Here is a 20,959-nt window from a genome sequence, read left to right on the forward strand (position 1 = left end):
ATGTGTATACAATGTGACCAAAATGTTGCCTTAAGATAAATGATACATGTACTTCTTTGCTATCTACTCTAAATAGAAAATCTTCAAATAAAAACAATGTAGCACAGATGAAAAGAAACACAAAGCAGATGAAATCAAATGAGGGGACAAATCTTAAGTGTAGGAGGTGTAAGGTGTTGGAAATATCGGTGCACCATGAGTCTGGTCATAAGCAGTGGTTCATGTCTGTGGAACAGATTGTTTTGATATCTTTTCATCTGTGCTTGTGGTTGAATACATAGTTCTTCCATTTAAATATTTTCAGCAATTGCAATACTATATCAGTGTGTATTTTTCATGTTGAAGTTCCTGTAAAGTTTTCAACTGGTACACTCTTATTAAAGGGACCAACTTAATTATTGTTTATGTCCCTAAGCATGTAGGAGGCCATTGAGGATTGGTAATAGGAATCACTACTTTATCTGATTTACTTAAAAAAGGCCTTTACTTTTTTTAATATACCAAGAAAAACAGAAATGGAAGGCGCGCACACCTAGTGCATTACCAAAGATAATTAAATAATAAAAATGATTTATATAAAAGTGGATACTCACGAAATGCCATAAAAACAATGCATGGATATGCACAGAACATGGGGTACAGCTGTGTTCTGTGCATGTCCATGCATTGTTTTTATGGCATTTTGTGAGTGCCCATTTTTATATAAAACATTTTTATTATTAAATTATCTTTGGTAATGCACTAGGTGTGCGCGCCTTCCATTTCTGTTTTTCTTGTAGTTCCTTTCGGATTACACCATCTGAGGAAGGCAGCATCCACCCAGTTTTGGATACCACATATACCTTTCACACCACCATTTTATTTGACATCTGTTACTCCACATCTTGGAAGACCAAATAGCGCTGGAAGTGACTGTGTTTTTTTTAATATACCCTATGATCCCTTGGAAAGCAGACATCTATTGATTTTCCCATCATACAGAAAGGTTGTTCGGTCCGGTGCATGCTTAGATTAGGCTGAATACTGTTAAACAACATTTACAATTACATACCATAACATCTGTACTGCCAATGCATTCAAAGGAATAATGCACTCCATGTTCTGTCATTTCCACGATCACCTCCTGGATCGGCTTTTTAAAATCTTTGGGATTGATGCAGTCAGTGGCTCCAAACAGTTTTGCCTGTTCAAACTTGCTGCTGTTTATATCTATAGCAATAATTCTTGATGCTCCAGAAACTTTACATCCAATAATGGCTGACAGTCCAACGGCGCCCAATCCAAATACAGCACAAGTAGTACCAGGCTGCACCTGTACAATTACAAAACATATCACTGATCCTTTCTATTTGAAAGTTAGTTAAATTGAACAGACAAATTTAAAAACTTTTATGTCTAATATAAAGCAGCAGGTACTGTATACTGTACAGTATAAAATAGTACTTATCATGGACTCAAGGACTCTGGCAGTGAGTTATTTGAGTTCTGGCTTCTGTCCACTCAATGAAGCCAATATGAGTCTGTCTACCTCTACCTATTCCATTTTCATTGGTATATCTTTTTTTTTTTTTTTTTTAATATCTCTTAGAGAAATATAAAGGTGTTGAGTGAGTGGGCTTACTAGTATTCCTCTGCCAGGAAATTATAACTGTCTGACTTCCATATCCAATTTCATGCTCCCAACTTTGTGGGAACAGTCTGAGGATGGCCCCTTCCTATTCCAACATGACTGCGCACCAGTGCACAAATCAAGGTCCATAAAGACATGGATGAGGGTGGAGGAACTTGACTGGCCTGCACATAGTTCTGACCTCAGCCCGATAGAACACCTTTGGGATTAATTAGAGCGGAGACTGCGAGCCAGGCCTTCTCATCCACATCAGTGCCTGACTTCACAAATGTGCTTTTGGAAGAATGGTCAAACGTTCCCATAGACACAGGCATCCCAATACTTTTGACAATATAGTGTATTTAGGATGAACAGAATCTACATTTTAGAATGTTGCTCATCCAACTTGATAACAAGGTATATTCTTACTGGTCCTTAACTAAACATCAGAGGGAAGGGCGTGGCCTGGACAGCGATGTGAGCAGACGTGTGTGATGGAAGCTCCGCTCGCAGCAGATCCTTCTACTCACATCCTTTGCCTCAGAAACACTGCAATCGATCACTAAACCCCTTGGGATCTGGCACACTAACCCGGGTACACTATGTCCCCGCCGAAACGGAATACCGCTGCCTCTTCATCGCTGGAGCGGTATCGGAGGACGGAGCGGGACTCTGAGGGACAAGATGGCGCCGCGCCAGCAACACACGCGGCCTCCCCTGCAGATCAAGAGCCGGACGGCACTGCTAAGGTACTGGAAGCAATATCCCTATGCCAATCCACTCTGACATCCAAGATAGAGGAGGTAAAAGTGGACATTTCACTTATAAGGCATGACATGACCAAACTCAGGGAACGGATCACTGAAGCTGAGACTAGGCTTGGGCGGGCAGAGGACACACTATACCCCATGCAGCATTCACAAGAAGACCTGCAGAGTCAGCTGCAACAACTAGCACAAAAGCAAGACGACTTGGAGAACCGGACCCATAGGTCCAACCTCCGGTTTATTGGACTACCGGAGGGCTCTGAGGGTACAGACCCAGCCACCTTTCTTGATCAACTTTTGATTGCTACATATGGTAGAGAGGCCTTCTCTGCAACATTTGTAGTAGAGCGTGCTCACCGCATGCCGGCTCGACGCCCGCCTGAAGGGGCGCCCCCACGAACTTTCATTGCAAAATTATTAAACTTCAGGGACCGAGACGCGGTCCTGCGCCTGTCCAGACTGAAAGGAAACATTCCATTTCAATCCGGATTCATCTCAGTGTTTCCGGACTTCTCGGCGGAGGTCCAGCCACAAAGAGCGCGATTCACTGAAGTCAAACGCCGTCTGAGAGCACACCACATTAAGTATGCAATGCTGTTCCCAGCCCGCCTTCGTATTGTCGGTGAAGATCGGGTACACTTTTTTGAGGATCCAAATCTGGCCTCAGCGTGGCTGGACCAACAAGACGCACAAAAGAACCGACCTTCCTAAACCATGCTCCGACCGGCAACAATACGTGAGTGTCACTTTACAACTCCCCTTATGCACCACCCTTCATGACTGCCATAACATACGCCCTTAGATGTGCCTACAGTGATTCCAAGTTATATGCCACTGGAGAGATACTGATAGCTACAAGGCATGATCCTGAACTTGGTTGCAAACGATCCTACTTTTTACTTGACAATCTCTCGAGGGTACCAAAGTGCCTTCAAGGCTGTGCGAACTGTAAGTGACCCACCCCTCGTAGTCCATAAATCCTCCTAAAACTGCCTTCATGTCATCCATTTCTGATTTGAACAGGCGCTCCTCCTGTGTCATTTGTCCAGTTTTCTTATTTTTTATTTTTTTCTGAACCCTTACCATGTTACCAACTGCTCCAAACCGGAACACAGGGAAATGTCATCAGTCTATAATCACAATATATATGCGGTATTTGCTATAGACTCTGCCCATCCCTATCTGCTAGAAGCTGCAGTGGAGTACGGATTCAAATTTGGGAGATTTTCTCGTTCTAACTGTTAACCCTTACTGCGCTTGCTCTATCGCTGGACTGTTACCCAGTATTTGTTCGCCCCCCCTTGGGAGACTGCTGTTCCGCCACTGGCGCTGCCCAATAGGCTACCACCATTGTCGGCATGTTTAATGTGCAGCATAGCACAAGTTTTGGGATATATGCCCCAGTCAAGTTTGGGAGGCTGAGGGCAGGGAGGGTGGGAGGGGAAAATGTTACGGTTAATGTTAAGGTAAAGAACATGTATAATAATTTGCAATGCATTGAAATGAACGTATGTACATGCTATTTTGGGAAAGGAAGAAGCGGAGGTACATTTGCATTAGTGTGGAGGGGGTCGGCATGGGTCCCAGGTAGATACCTTATTCATACTCTCTCTATAAAATTTGCTATGCCACAAGTATGATTAACTTAAAATTCCTCACTTGGAATGTCCAAGGGATCAGAGACAAACTAAAACGCACGGCAATTTTTACCTGCCTCAAAACATACTGTGCAGATATAACGGTGTTAGTTGAGACACACGTTACAGGACAACTCCAGCTAGCGCTGAAGCGGCCCTGGATAGGATGGGCGTTCCATGCCACCCACTCTCCATACTCTCGGGGGGTCTCGGTTCTCATTGCTAAAACTACCCCTTTTGCAATTATCTCGGTGCGTACAGACACCCAAGGTAGCTTTATCTTCATACACTGCACACTATGTGGCTCGCAATACTTGATTATGGCATTCTACATACCCCCGCCATACAAATCCAATCTAATTACAGAAGGCTTACTTTATATGACACAGCACCCCAACATACCAGCAATCTGGTTGGGAGATTTCAACATGGTTTTGAACCCCCAGATGGATAGAATACAATCAAGCCAGAATGCCCACCTCCCTGACACCACTAGACTAGGACGCACGCTAAAAGAATTTTCATTGACTGACGCACGGAGATACAAACATCCTCATGATCAGACATATTAATGTTTCTCGGCAACCCACTCCTCAATGTCCCGAATAGACCTTATTCTAATCTCTGACACACTAATTCCCCGAGTAACAGGCTCAGGTTACAACACTAGATCCCTGTCTGACCATGCCCCATGTTGGGCAACCCTCCAACTGGCCCAAAACGCAGGACCCCACACCTGGCGTCTACACCCCTTCTGGTTCTCCATGTTGAAAGACCAGGAAGACATACACAAAGAATGGCAATTCTATTTTAATGTCAACAAGGACACTGCCTCAGTGGGACATGTTTGGGAAGCCTATAAATTACACGTTCGCACAGTCCTTTCCTCGCGTATAAACAGAATAAAAGCCTCTTCCGCCCTAATTATTAATCAAGCCTTAGACAAAGCAGATTTACTAGCACAAGAATTTCATAAAGACCCCACTCAGGACAGAGCAACAGCAATCAGACTACACACCCGTCTCTTAGACCACTTGCAATACGAAAATGCTAAAAAGAAACTCTTCTTTCTAAAACAACGCATATTTGAGCAAGGGGAGCGAGCCGGTAAATTGTTAGCATACTTGGCTCACCAAGACATTAACCCCCCAGTGGTAGTAACCCTACTAGGCCCTCATAATGACATACTCTCTGATCCCCCTGCAGTTGCAGAAGTATTTCGGAAATACTATTCAGATTTATATTCCTCCAAAGTGGGAGTCACTACCCAGGAGACTAGTACGTTTCTCCGGGATGTCCCCTTTCCACAACTATCTGAGACCCAACTGCAAGACCTAGAGGCCCCTCTCACAGTGGATGAGATTGCCCTAGCTATAGCTTCGTTAGCACCATCCAAGGCACCAGGTGGGGATGGCATACCATTAGACTTTTACGCAGCATACTCGGAGATGCTAGCTCCTGAGCTCCTGAAATTATATAATCACATCTTTGAAACAGAATCCCTTCCTAAAACTCTTCGCCAGGCAGTAATTATAGTAATCCCCAAACCAGGCAAAAACCCCCAACTACCAGAATCATACCGCCCAATCTCGCTCCTCCAAGCCGACATTAAAATACTAGCCAAAATACTAGCTATGCGCCTCAATACTAGTATTCTTTCCCTCATTCATCCTGATCAGACGGGATTCATGCCTGGTAAAAACACAGCAATGAATCTCAGACGCCTCCACATGAACATCCAAGCAGACCATGAGAACACGGGTGATAGAGCGATAGTAGCACTTGACGCCGCAAAGGCGTTTGATTCGGTAGAATGGGGATATCTTTGGGAATGCCTCAGGGGCTACGGATTCGGACCTAATTTTATAAAATGGGTACAATTACTATATTACTCACCAACGGCTAGTGTGGTAGTGAATGGATGGACATCTGATCCCTTCCCCCTGGGCAGGGGAACTCGCCAGGGATGCCCACTGTCCCCTTTATTGTATGCCCTGGCGGTGGAACCCCTCGCCATTTCCCTTAGGCAGAACCCACACATTCATGGGCTACGGGTGGGACCTGTGACAGAGACGTTAAGTTTGTATGCAGATGACATGCTTCTCTATCTAGAGGATACTGGCCCATCGCTACAGGCAGTCCTATCGACCATCGAGGAATTTGGTAAACACTCAGGTCTCAGTATGAATTGGTCCAAATCCCAGATCCTCCCCATCGACATGACATCTCCAACACACAGTGCAGCTTCCCTCCCCCTGCAGAGAGTTGCCTCTATCAAATACTTAGGTATAGAGATTACTAGGCACCCACTGGACTTTATCGCTAACAATATAGAACCGCTTTTCTCTTACTTAAAATCCCGTACACAAACATGGGCAAGACTCCCACTGGGAATAATGGGTAGAGTCAACTTGTTTAAGATGATACTATTGCCAAAGTTTCTTTATGTTCTCTGGAACTCCCCAGTACTCATTCCCCTTAAAATCTTTAAAACAATTGATATAATTATTAATTCTTTTATTTGGGGCCCCCATAGACACAAATTGGCCTGGAACACGCTCAAGAACCCAACCTCCTCCGGAGGTGCAGCCTTACCGGATTTGTACACATACTATATAGCAGCTCAGCTCTCACACTTTTACTACATTCACAAGACTGATGGAGAAAGATACCAATTCTTAGTATGTAAACAAGCTAATAGTAATTTCTACTCCCCATTACAAGTCCTATTTAGAGGTGGGAACAGAAGGCATAAGAGAGAAGACCGAAACTTGCTACTGTCCCAACATAGAAGCGTATGGGAAAGGGCGACCAAACTTATTGGAGCCGACTTCTTTCACTCGCACACACCCCTATGGCACAACCCTCAACTGAATGAGCTGACATCCCTATCTGGGGCTACCAGCTGGGCCGCTAGGGGGATAGTATTCCTATTCCAGGTCATTACTATATTTGGTGTGAGACATTTCCAATCACTGTGTGAGGAATTTGACCTCTCCCCCCACATGCAATTTAGATACATGCAACTAAAACACGCGCTCCAGGCTCAGTTTGCGAGTGGTCTCCCCAACCCACAAACACTGTCTTTGGTAGATATAATAACAGGAACAAACCCAGACAAACTTATTTCCACCCTATACACTGTGCTGCGAAACAAGTCCGTAGCAAGGATTATTGACACAGCAAGGATTAGATGGGAAGAGGACGTAGGGCCAATAGACATCCCGGACTGGGAGTATATACTCGAGAATGTAAAAAAAACGTCACCTAAGATTTCAGAACGCCTGACTCAACTGTACATAATACACAAATCCTATCTCACGCCTTCTAGAATTGCCAAATTCTCCCCACATCAAAACCCGCACTGCCCGAGATGCTCTAGTAACCCGTGTTCGTTCTTCCACCTACTATGGCTATGCCCGGTGATACAAAGTTACTGGACACAGATTATAAAATTCCTGCATGATCACATGGGATCACCATTCCAACTTGACGCCAAAGTATGTCTCCTCGGCCTACTTCCAGAAGCCACCACAGATAGATCCCTAATCATATTTCTCAGCGAATCATTATTTTGCGCCAGAAAATTAGTTGCTAAACATTGGTTGAGTACAGACCCTCCTACCATACAGTCTTGGCTTAGAGAAGTGAATGCGTCATTACCATACAAAAAGGTTATGTACAAACACAGGGGATGTCCAAACAAGTACCATAAAATATGGGATAAATGGTTAAACAATGCCAATACATGTGTGAGCTAACTTACGATGTTAATCTATATACCCGATATATGGGACATGGTAATTGTCCAACACAATGCCGTAATGTGATATACTGTAGCCTCTATCAAATGTCATAACTCCTATCTTTAATGGTGATGACTTGTGGAAAATGCCAATTGCGGTTACTTAAAGTCTTACAGGTATACATGCACTGCCACACTCCTCAGGTTACATTGTACTCACCTGCATTCAATGTACAATATCCTTTCCTACGTCTGTATGCCATGTAACTTTCAATGTATGTTAACCTTTATTGTTCACAATAAACATGTTCTTTTTTTTAAAAAAAAAAAAAAAAAAAAAAACATCAGAGGGAAAGTTCACCTTTACATCACCTTTCAAAAAAAATGGGGGGTTGTTTTTTTTTACTTAATGGATGCTCACCAAAACAGCAAGTGAGCAAAATCTCTGCAATGGAAACATGAACAGCAATTTAAACATTTCATAGAAGATGAGTTGAGAAAGGGTTTTTATTGTCTGTATTTCTATCGGAGATCTGCTCACTTCCCCAACAATGACATAGACAGTAGGAAAACCCTGACAGATGTTAAAACCCTTTCTCATTCTAACCAAAACCAAGAAAGTGTTTTGGACTTTAAACATATAGTTTGACTGAATATTTTAAACAGTTTGCACTGTAGCATTAAATAGAAATACAGTATGAAGCAATTGCAAGCAGAAGAAAGGGTGGAAAACTGTTTTTACAGCAGACCTTGGATGCCTTTTTTACAAGAAATATTAAGATATAATATGTTATCTATGTATGGGCATAGTGGGTATAGTGAAAAAGAATAGGTTCTTGGATGATTTTAGCAGGGCTCAACATAATTCTTGTATATAAATAAAGGTATATAAAGATATTATTATATTCAAATGGGACTTTAAAGACACTTTAAAGAATTATCCTTTGTCACAAAGTCATAAAAACATCATATTTTATCATGGCAAAGATAAAAGATAAAAACATTATTATAAGGTCTGGAAAATTACAAGGAAAAGAAGAGAACAAAGACGCAGAGAAGAACAAACAAACGCATGAGTTCCCAAATGATAATAGTCCCTTCAATACTTCTCCAATTTAATGTGATCTTAAAGTCATTGGTATTGTTCATGTTCACCAAATGTTATCTTGCCTATAATACTTATCAACTCAAGAGAATCTTAGTGACAATCAGCACCTGAAGGATTAAGATGACCTTTAACCCTACTTAAGCCTGACCTACTTGTACATAAGAATACTTAACATGGAGGTAAACCCCATTCATGACATCTGACCTATGCACATATATCTGTGGGGTTTTCTTATCTCTCTCCAAAGCACTAAGTCCCATGTCTTTCTGCTGCTTCATTCCTCTGTTATCAGCATGATAACTTCTGACAAGTTCTCAGACAAAGGAGATTAAAGCAGTTTGAAATTTGTGCCGGGGAGGGGACTTAGAGCTAGATTAGCAGAGGGTTTGTCTATTTACAGTACAGCTCTGCATGTTTCTTCATTCCTCTGCCTATGTGGAGTGGGGGGTGTGCCTTTCCTACAATCAGCTGTCACACAGTGTATGCCCAGAATACATTCCTACTGCTGAATGAGGAAGTAAAAATTCTAACACAATGTAAGAATTCTAAAGAATATAGCAAGCTGAAGACAGCAGATATACATGTAAAACTTATGTAGGGAGATTTGTTTAATCTCTGTGTACAATCTGAGGCTGTTCACTTCACTGGGTGAGGGTTTACATCCACTTTAAGGTGTTAAATTACTCAAACAGATCTAACAGGAAAAACAGTAATATATTTTTACCTTGGCGGTATTGACAGCAGATCCATATCCTGTGGAAAAGCCACATCCAAAAAGACAGACTTTCTCTAAGGGAGCGTTGTCATCAATCTTTACAACAGACTCAGCAGGCATCACAGTATATTCAGAAAAGGTGCTGGTCCACATAAAATGATTCACTATTTCTCCTTTGCACAAAAATCTTGATGTCTTGTCAGGCATTACATTCTGTGGTTCACACCTGTATTAAAATGAAAAGGACATGCGATACAGAAGCAATGTTTTAGTTGTGTTAAACTGATTTTTATGATTTTCCTTTAGTTTAGACTAGACCAATCTCCTGCTGAGCTTCTGCACAAATCAAAAATTAGGATGAATTTTTTTACCTTTTCTTATGACTCACACTAAAAAGATTACCTTTTGTCAGCATGTAAGGCTCCATACACACTGGACGTTATTTATAAATAACTTTATAAAAACTGCAGTAGCTTTGCAGTGAGTCTTTCAACGTTTTTTTTTACTTTTTGCAATAGCATTTATTAGCGTTATTTAGTGTTTTTCCAAGTTAGCCTTTTTTTTTTGTTTGTTTTAAATTTTTTTTTTTCAATGGATCAAAAATGTTAAATGCTGGTGAGCCACGTTTTTGAGCGTTTATCGACGTTTATGAGCGTTTAGCGTTTTTTTGTGGTCAGAAAAATGACTCCTGAACGCGATTTTATGGCGTTCATAAAACAGCCCATAAACTCCACTGCTGATAAACATCCAAAAACATCCATGTGTGCATGGACACATAGGATAACATAGAGGGGAGTTTATGGGATGTTAAAAAAAAAACGACCAAACTCCCAAAAACAGCCATTTATGAGCTTCAGTGTGCATGGAGCCTAAATGGTATCCAAACTCAAAAATAAGCATTTATTTATTGCAGCTTTCCAGTCATTTGATGTGGTGGCTGGCTGCATTTGTTTCTTTTTTTCAGGCTTTCTTCCTTTATTTAACTGTTTAATGACAAATGCTTTTCTCTATTGCATCTATATAAGAATCTTTGGCTGTGACATAGACTGGACTACATGTCTGCCTTTGCTAATTAGCGCTAAAATGGTATTCACTATAGTGCTGGTAAAAAATACTCCCAAAATCGAATTTACTATAGTTCCCTAAAAACAAATTGCTAAAACCTGCAGTAGTGCACATGAAAATAATGTTTAGAGCGTGATAAGAATTGCCTAAATGGTACTGAAACATGCGGTATATTATTTAAAGATAATCTGCTTTTAAACTGTGTGAAAAAGTGATTTCTACACTGAAATATCTTTAATAGTCTGACAAGAGATAAATTCCTCGTTTTTGTAGAACTAAGTGCCAACATAACTGAGCATGCTCAGACCTGAAAATAGCTCTAATTTTAGCTCCAATGTCTTTTTTACAGGGCACTATAGTAAATACCAGAATGAGCGCTGTGTTAAAGAGCATTTTTGGGGAGTAAAATTTGGCGCTATTATACTCCAATGCAAGTTTTTGCCATTGATTCTAATGGTACAATTGTAACTTCCCCAAATAAATCCTTTTAATGTTGAGATGAAATGTATCTTTCTATGAAATGCATTTTCCTTTGCAACATTGTTGCTTCTACTACAACTATTTTATTTTTAAAGTGGAGTTGCACCCAAAAACGGAACTTCCACTTTTTGGATTCCTCCCCCCCTCTGGTGTTACATTTGACACCTTTCAGGGGGGGAGCAGATATCTGTCTAATACAGGTATTTGCTCCCACTTCCTAGCATAGCTCACCGCGGCGCTTGCGGTGACCTATGCTACTTCCGGCGCCTACACCGTCTTCCCCCGCTGTATTCTGTGAGACACAAAACACAGCAGGGACCTCAGGGGACGCGCAGCGCGACTCACGCATGCGCAGTAGGGAACCGCACGGCTTCACTTCCTTATTCCCTTACCGAGGATGGCGGTGGCAGCAGCCGAGAGCCGGAGGACGTATCGGCTTCGGCTGCCGACATCGCGGGCTCCCTGGACAGGTAAGTGTCCATATATTAAAAGTCAGCAGCTGCAGTATTTGTAGCTGCTGGCTTTTAATATATTTTTCAGTGGGTCTCCACTTTAAGAATCCTAGAATGTGGAATGTTTTGATGTTTTGGCAAAATATATTTTTCTCTGTCACTTTCACTTGTTACTCTCCATCTCACAACAATCTTTACCTAAACTCGCACAGGTGTCTTTACAATCCACAAACAATACCATTGCTAATGCAAATTTAAAATGAGTCACGATTTTTTGTACATTTTATTATTTCCAAATAATCATAATTTGAGCCCAAAATGTGATATGTGTACCAACATCAGAAATCAAAATGTAATTCCCAAAAATATGAGGGTAACATCACTATTCTACACTGACCCACAAAGAACCACCATATATCACAGAATACATGAAGAAGAATAACTTGAAGTAAAGTGATTCCATCACCTGTATGTCCAAAGAAACACAGTATTTATGTGTAGGAGGCTTTCACATGTGGCAGCTCAGTGGCTTAGAGGTTAGAACTTCTGCTGAGCATCTGGGTTCAAATCCTAAATATGCTGCTTCATGTAGAGAAGTTGTCTCATCTCCCAGGTCCTAAAGCTATGTCTAAATGTAGTATTTATGTGTAGGAGGATTCTCCCACCATTGTAAATCTTGCCAGATACACTATCTAGCCAAAAGTATTGGGACACCTGCCTTTACACACTCATGAACTTTAATGGCAGCCCAGTCTTAGTCCGTTGGGTTAAAATTGATTTGGTCCACCCTTTTGCAGCTAGAACAGCTTCTGGGAAGGCTAGGAAGGCTGTCCACAAGGTTTAGTGTTTCTAAGGGAATGTTTGACCATTCTTCCAGAAGTGCATTTGTGAGGCCAGGCACTGATGTTGGATGAGAAGGCCTGGCTCGCAGTCACTGCTCTAATTCAGTCAAAAGGTGTTTTATCGGGTTGGGATCAGGACTCTGGGCAGGCCAGTCAAGTTCCTCCACCCCAAACTCGCTCATCCATGTCTTTATGGACCTTGCTTTGTGCACTGGTGTGCAGTTATGTTGGAAGAGGAAGGGGCCATCCCCAAACTGTTCCCAAAAAGTTGGGAGCATGAAAATGTCAAAAATGTCTTAGTATGCTGATGCCGTAAGAGTTCCCTTCACTGGAACTAAGAGGCCAAGCCCAACCCCTGAAAAACAACCCCACATCATAATCCCCCCTCCACCAAATGATTTGGACCAGTGCACAAAGCAAGGTCCATAAAGACATGGATGAGTGAGTTTGGGGTGGAGGAACTTGACTGGCCTGCACAGAGTCCTGACCTCAACAAAACAGAACAAACCTTGTACACAGCATACCCAGAAGAGTTGAAGATTTTATAGCTGCAAAGGGTGGTCCAAATGAATTTTGAACCCTATGGACTAAGACTGGGATGCCATTACAGTTCATGTGCGTATAAAGGCAGGCGCCCCAATACTTCGGACAATATATTGTATATTGCTTGTGACACTGAGCATGGCTATGGTCTTAGGACTGGTTCACACCACAGAGATGCAGACAACATGTGCGAGGCTGTCCGCTGGCTAAATGGGTAGCAATTCCATCTAGCAGCACTGGGGTTGCTGGTTCAATTCCCCAACATCCTAATGCTTGTGTTGAAGTTCATATGTTCTCCCTGTGTGGGTTTCTGACCACAATCCAAAGACCTGCTGGTACTTTATTTGTCTCCTGTCGAAATAGTCTCTAATGTGAGAAAGTTAGTTTTGGACTTTAGATTGGAAGCTCATTGCAGCCAGGGACTGATGTTAATGTTTGTTAGCACTAATCATGCCCAGGGACTTGGACATTTAAAATTGTAGGGTTTACACTGCACGGGTACATATGCTTAGAAAACCGTTGCTTTGTTTATGTACATGCAAATGGACTTCGATCTTTTGCCTGTAGTTGGAGATTTGATGCACATAGCCAAGGGCTAACACAGTTGCAAATAGTATTATGTGTTCCTGCTCATCAGGTGCAATCACTTCAGACATACACGAAGAGACAGATTGAAAGATACTGGTGGGCATGTACTTCTATTGGGCGTGAGTCAGTGTGCTAACAATACAACCTATCTTATATAAGGGCTGCAGTGGGGGGGGTTCGTTTGGCCTGAGAAGGCCAGGATTTTTGCTGTGATTTGTGGGGGAGAAGAAATGATATTGTGCATATTGACAAACACCCAACTAGGGCTGTTTGTTTTCTGAAATTCTTGTGCATTTTTTCCATCAAAAGTGGATTTATGTGGCCATGCTGTCAATGTTGTGTGTGTATTGTTCCTGTCTGATCATGCAAATATGGTTTGGGAGAATCTGCTGACCTTCTACTCTTTGATCTCATTGTTTAATCATGTACACAGAAATACAGCTTCCAGCAGAACATGGTCACCTATGTATGTGTGTGGATTGTGGGGTGGTGGTGGGTGTTATATTTTGAATATATGCCTTTTTTAATATTATGTTGGACTGCTTTGTAAGAATAATGACTGTTAAGTACTGTATGTAGCGCACCACCCCTGTAGGAGCTGCTGGTAGTTCATTCCTTTCTGTTAGTGTAGCTCCGTTCTCCTCCCCTGCACGAATGACACAGCAGACAGTCCAGAACAGTTGAACATTAAACTTTATTTTTTTCCCTTAATGCATGGCAGAAAAGAATGTGCAATGTGTAAAGTCTGTATCTTCAGGAATATGAGCTGCCTCTAAATCTTTGGTTCCTGTAATGGTAGTTCTATCCTTTTCCCTTAATGAACCGACAGGTGCCTGTCTGAAAAACACCCTGGGATTCGGATCTTAGAAGTGCCAGGCCTCACCTGCCTATCTTGACTCCTGCAATCCTCCCTGGTTGGTTCAGGAAAAGTCCGGGCGCACCCCGATCTACTGCATCCTTTTAGCAGCCGCTTCCTGCTCTGAATGTTCAGAACCATCCCAGCCGGTGATGTCTGATCCATTGCTCCTGGAGATTTTTTAGGTGACTTTTTGTGAATGAACCATCCAGCGCTAAGGTCTCTGAACCCTCAGGCCTTCCGGTTCAAGATCTGTTGCTATCCGGCGCTGAGAGCATTACACCCCCAGACCTTCAAGCCTGGACCCCTGAGGGTCACATTCTTGCTGCCTCTCTGGATCAAAATCCCATCTCCAACCAACACCAGGAAACATGTGACCTTAGCTTGTATAACAGTCCCACCCCTGCCCAAGCAAACCAATGATTGGTTCAGAGGGGTCTCCAAAAACTACCTGCCACTCTTCTCCTTCAGTCCACCCACTTTCCAGAACATTTCAGAGAAAGTGATGGAAATCTTACAGGGCACAGTGTAGGTGACCACACCTTCCTCTATTCTAACAAACCTCTCAACCACATTAACCAACCAGCTTACACCAACAGGGTAAAACACTGGCAATTTTACCTGACGCTAATCCGAACTGACTAATTTAGCACACACCTAAGTAGGTGGGCGCTACATGTATGTTTCTATAATCTTGCAGATAAAAATGATGTGGGCTGGTGGGTGAGCTGTAGTATGAAATGTTACCAGTTATACACTGAAAGTAAAGCTGTGTCCACTCTAATGTTTAGACAAATTTTAGATTGTAAGCTCCTATGAGCCGGGCCCTTAAAACTCAACTAACTGTTTTGCTAAATGTAGCACCATGTATCCTGTAGAATTTTTCTTGAAGCTTGTAAATGAATGTACATAATTTTGTTTCTGTTGGCAAAATAAAAGTACATTATTGAGCTTATTGTGTTTTTTTTCTCTCTTTTCTTTCTTCTTTTTAATTCGTTTTGGGGTGGTGGTTTTGGGGAAGTGCAATATCTTTCTTTTATATTTTATAATTTCTATATGTATTTGTGCACCAAAAAATTGAATCTCTTCAGCACACCTGCAAGTAAATGATAAAGATGGAATCTATATAACAGCTGTGGAGAATTACAGGTAATGAATTCAGCTGGTGGATAGGCAGTGTTGTATGTGTCAGCCCTGGTTCACATTGGTGTGATTTGACATGTGATTTGACATGTCAATTTGGTGGCAATTGCACTGTTCTAATTGGTGCAGCGCTGCAATTTCCAAAAGTAGTTTCTGTAATACTTTTTGGCATTTTCGGGGTACGAATTTTATTGACATCAGTGCAGAAACCTGCACAGAAGTCTCTGAAATTCCCCCGCAGTTGGGACTGACACGTGGGAATGAAATCGTGTGAGTTCGGCTGAACTCACACGATTTCCTCTCGCTGTCAGTGTAAACCAGAGTGACCATCTGTGTGATGTCAATGGATGGTCACGCCCCATGGCTGTGTAAGAGACGCCAGACAGAGGGTGACAACACAACGGAGGAAAACGGCGGGGAGGAAGAACACGGCGGCAAGGGAGAACACAGCAGCGGGAGAAGTAGGCGACGGTGGGAGATAAGGAGACAGAGGACGGAGACAAATTATGCTGGTAAGAGAGACAGCACCAGGAGAAGATGATGGCCGGAGACACGGCTCAGGGGAGAAGACCACTTGGAGATATTTTACAATAAAGGAATTGTCAAAAACTGGCTATTGTTGTTTGTCACATTTCACTGCTTTTTTTTTTTTTTTTTTTGGTGAATGGGTAGGGGTACAATGTACCAAATACCCATTCACATGGGGGGGCGGGATCTGGGGGCCCCCTTGTTAAAGGGGGCTTTCAGATTCTGATAAGCCCCCCACCCGCAGACCCCCACAACGACCGGGCAAGTGTTGTGGAGATGAGGCCCTTGTCCCCATCAACATGGGGATAAGGTGTTTTGGGAATCTGGGGAAGCAACTGTCAGCACTGAGAAGTCCCTCCATGCTAAAAGAGAGCCAGGAACGTATACAGCAGGTGCTGGCAGGGGCCAGCACAAAGGTGGGTGGAGACAAAGGGGTGCAGGCACTAGCAAAGAGTAGATGGGTGACAGTCAGGAAGGGTAGAGGGGGAACTGCCAGGGAGGCCGATCCAGGGCTGGAGCATCCCAATAAGTACACTCCATTGAGTGACATTGGTGAAACCAGTCAGGGACCAGCACTGCTGGAGCTAAGGGACTCTCCTAGCTGCCGGGGGAAGAACTCCTCCAGTGAGAGTGAGGGGGAAGCGAAGGGAAAGGAAAGACAGATTCTGGTGGTAGGGGACTCAATTCTTAGAAGGACAGAGAGCCAATCTGTAACAAAAACCTGAAGCGCCGAACAGTATGTTGTATACCCGGTGCTCAGGTTCAGCACATCACGGATCTGGTGGACAGATTACTGGGAGAGGCTGGGGAAGACCCAGCTGTCATGGTGCACGTTGGCACCAATGACAAAGTCAGAGGCAGATGGAGTGTCCTAAAGAACGATTTTAGGGACTTGGGAGCTAAATTGAGGAAAAGGACCTCCAAGGTAGTATTCTCAGGAATACTACTGGTACATCGAGCCACACCAGAAAGGCAAAGGGAGATTAGGGAAGTAAACAAGTAGTTGAAGAGCTGGTGTAGTAAGGAGGGGTTTGGGTTCCAGGAGGACTGGGCCGACTTCTCAGTCGATAACCAGTACTATAGAAGGGATGGACTGCACCTAAATGAGGAGGGTGCAGATCAGCTGGGAATGAAGATGGCCAAAAAGTTTAAAAAGTTAGGTGATGGAGGGGAGGGCCAGAGGTAGAGATAGTCAGCGTGGAACATATTCCAGAGGGTAGTATTGGGGGCATTAGTGGTAGGTTGAACAAAGCACATAAACCCAAGGTAAGTATAGTAGCAAGTCCTAGTTGCAATCTCTGAACACCCAATAAGAGGACAATATGCGACCGACAATATGGGTGAACTAGAGATACTGTTGTACGAAGAGGATTCGGATTTTGTGGGAATTTCAGAGACCTGGTTCAACAGCTCTCATGGCTGGCTGGCAAACATTCAAGGGTATACCCTTTATCGCAAGGATAGAGAGGGTAAAAAAGGGGGAGAGGTATGCCTATATATCAAGAATAATGTACAAGTGAATGTGAGAGATGACAACAGTAAAGGAGCTAGGGAGGAGGTGGAATCCTTATGGATAGAGCTCCAAAGGGATGAAGCTAAGGGGAAAATAATATTGGGAGTATGCTATAGGCCCCCTAACTTGAGGGAGGAAGAGGAGACAGATTTCCTATCACAATTTGGATTAGCAGCAAGAATGGGAAGTGTTATCATAATGGGGGATTTTAACTATCCAGACATAGAATGGGTGGAGGGAGCCGCGCATTTATCTAAGGCTCGCGAGTACCTAAATGTCTTTGCAGGACAATTTTATGGGTCAGATTGTAGACGCACCAACTAGAAATAAAGCATTACTGGATCTACTGATCACTAACAATTCAAACCTGATCATGGATGTGGAAATACGGGTCAATTTAGGTAACAGCGATCACAGGTCAATTGGCTTCAGTAAAAATCACACAAATAGGAAACATAAGGGGAATACAAAGACACTGAATTTCAAAAGAGCCAACTTCCCTAAACTATGAACCTTGCTAAAATCTTAGGAACAAAGAACATGGAGGAGAGATGGGTTTGCTTTAAGAGCATATTAAATAAGGGCATTAGCAATGCATCCCATTGGGTAATAAATTTAAAAGATCAAACAAAAGTCCTGGATGGCTTAACTCCAATGTAAAAATGCATAAAAAAAGATGGAGAAGGCATTGAAAAGATACAAGGTTGAGGGATCATCATCAGCATTCAGACTTTATAAAGAATGCAACAAGAAATGTAAGGGTGCAATAAGGATGGCTAAGATAGAACATGAAAGACACATAGCGGAGGAGAGCAAAAAAATTCCAAGAAATTCTTTAAGTATCTAAACAGTAAAAAAGGGAGGATAGCCCATATTGGCCCCATAAATAATGAGGAAGGACATCTGGTTACAAAGGATGGGGAGATGGTGAAAGTATTGAATTTATTCTTCTCCTCAGTCTTCACAAGGGAATCGGGGGGCTTCAGTAACCAAAACTGCAGTGTTTATCCTCATGACACATCACAGGAAGCACCTCCATGGTTAACAGAGGACAGAATTAAAATTAGACTTGGGAAACTTAACATTAATAAATCACCTGGACCAAGGTGGCTTACTTAGGGAACTCAGTCAAGTAATTGCCAGACCATTGTTCCTAATTTTTATTGACAGTCTACTGAATGGAATGGTACCAGCATATTGGAGAAAACCCAAGGTAGCACCAATATTTAAAAAGGGCCCAAAATACATCCCTGGGAATTACAGACCAGTTAGCCTAACATCAATAGTATGTAAAATAAACCATAAACAATACCGCGCTAACATAAAGGTTGTTCTACTAATGATTAGCAGAGTGAAATAAATATTAAGCTGCAATCTTATCGTGAGGCGTGCACACAAACAAAAGAAGAAAAAATCAAAAAAAGACTGCGCTAAGACAAAAGGCAACAATCATGTGATATGACTAATCAGAACATATGAATATGTTTAAAATTGAGTTTTTCAAAATTAATATTTATGAATACAAAACACCAGAGCTTTCTTAAAAAAGTGACTGAAAATATATAATAACCAAATAAAGATATAAAAAGTCCCAAATGAAGGTAAGAAAAAGTGACTGGCGTCACAAAAACACACAGTCCCTGGAGCCAAGGCAAATGCAAACAATGATCTTGGACATGTAACGCAATCCTTGGAGCCAAGGTAGATGTATTCAGTGTACATAGACGTAAAACACCCAGTGAAAAATCCTCCACCTAATAAGATGTCCGCTTACCAGAGGTAAGCTGTGAATCAGCTTAGTATTAACCTCTCCACGGGGAAGATCAGCTCCTCAGGTCTCCAACCAAGGAAGGGGGTGGGCAGGATCTTACGATGTGTTTAGCTCAATCCACACAATAGGAGGACCACATGCGATCTGGTTCTGTGACTGGAGCCCGCTGTGGCTTACCATCAAAGTGTTTTTTTAAGCAGCGCAGTTCTTGATCCTCTTTGTTTTCAATCCAAACAAACAGGGCTCCTCTCTCTCTCAGATTCCCTTCTGAGTCTCAGGCCAGAGCTCTGGCCTGAGACTCAGAAGGGAATCTGAGAGAGAGAGGAGCCCTGTTTGTTTGGATTGAAAACAAAGAGGATCAAGAACTGCGCTGCTTAAAAAAACACTTTGATGGTAAGCCACAGCGGGCTCCAGTCACAGAACCAGATCGCATGTGGTCCTCCTATTGTGTGGATTGAGCTAAACACATCGTAAGATCCTGCCCACCCCCTTCCTTGGTTGGAGACCTGAGGAGCTGATCTTCCCCGTGGAGAGGTTAATACTAAGCTGATTCACAGCTTACCTCTGGTAAGCGGACATCTTATTAGGTGGAGGATTTTTCACTGGGTGTTTTACGTCTATGTACACTGAATACATCTACCTTGGCTCCAAGGATTGCGTTACATGTCCAAGATCATTGTTTGCATTTGCCTTGGCTCCAGGGACTGTGTGTTTTTGTGACGCCAGTCACTTTTTCTTACCTTCATTTGGGACTTTTTATATCTTTATTTGGTTATTATATATTTTCAGTCACTTTTTTAAGAAAGCTCTGGTGTTTTGTATTCATAAATATTAATTTTGAAAAACTCAATTTTAAACATATTCATATGTTCTGATTAGTCATATCACATGATTGTTGCCTTTTGTCTTAGCGCAATCAATAGTATGTAAACTCTTGGAGGGGGTGATAAGGGACTATATACAAGATTTTAGTAATGAGAACGGTATCATTAGCAGTAATCAGTATGGATTCATGAAGAATCTTTCTTGCCAAACCAATCTATTAACCTTCTATGAGGAGGTGAGTTGCCATCTAGATAAAGGAAGGCCCATAGACGTTATGTATCTGGATTTTGCAAAAGCATTTGACACAGTCCCCCATTTACTGTACAAAATAAGGTCCGTTGGCATGGACCATAGGGTGAGTACATGGATTGAAAACTGGCTACAAGGTTGAGTTCAGAGGGTGGTAATAAATGGGGAGTACTCAAAATGGTCAGGGGTGGGTAGTGGGGTCCCCCAGGGTTCTGTGCTGGGATCAATCCTGTTTAATTTGTTCATAAACGACCTGGAGGATGGGGTAAACAGTTCAATCTCTGTATTTGTGGATGAAACTAAGCTAAGCAGGGCAAAAACTTCTCCGCAGGATGTGGAAACCTTGCAAAAAGATCTGAACAAATTAATGGGACGGGCAACGACATGGCAAATGAGGTTCAATGTAGAAAAATGTAAAATAATGCATTTGGGTGGCAAAAACATGAATGCAATCTATACACTCAGGGGGACATCTATACACTGAGGGGATTAATTCCAGAGATAAAACAATAATTCTCCCACT

At 42.4% G+C, this 20,959-nt stretch overlaps 1 protein-coding gene across 1 annotated transcript in view; it reads right to left on the bottom strand.

Annotated features, from left to right (window-relative positions):
* Positions 1–20,959, bottom strand: part of LOC141110101 (alcohol dehydrogenase 1-like) — a 114,382-nt gene that overhangs the window by 30,448 nt on the left and 62,975 nt on the right. Inside the window, exons 5-6 of the mRNA XM_073601322.1 lie at positions 9,591–9,807; positions 1,052–1,312 (exon numbers count right to left, since the gene is read on the bottom strand). Of these exons, the coding sequence (XP_073457423.1) occupies positions 1,052–1,312; positions 9,591–9,807 (478 nt within the window). The remainder of the gene's footprint in view (positions 1–1,051; positions 1,313–9,590; positions 9,808–20,959) is intronic.

Source organism: Aquarana catesbeiana, linkage group LG01 (assembly GCF_042186555.1).
Source record: "Aquarana catesbeiana isolate 2022-GZ linkage group LG01, ASM4218655v1, whole genome shotgun sequence".
Taxonomy (NCBI): Eukaryota; Metazoa; Chordata; class Amphibia; order Anura; family Ranidae; genus Aquarana; species Aquarana catesbeiana.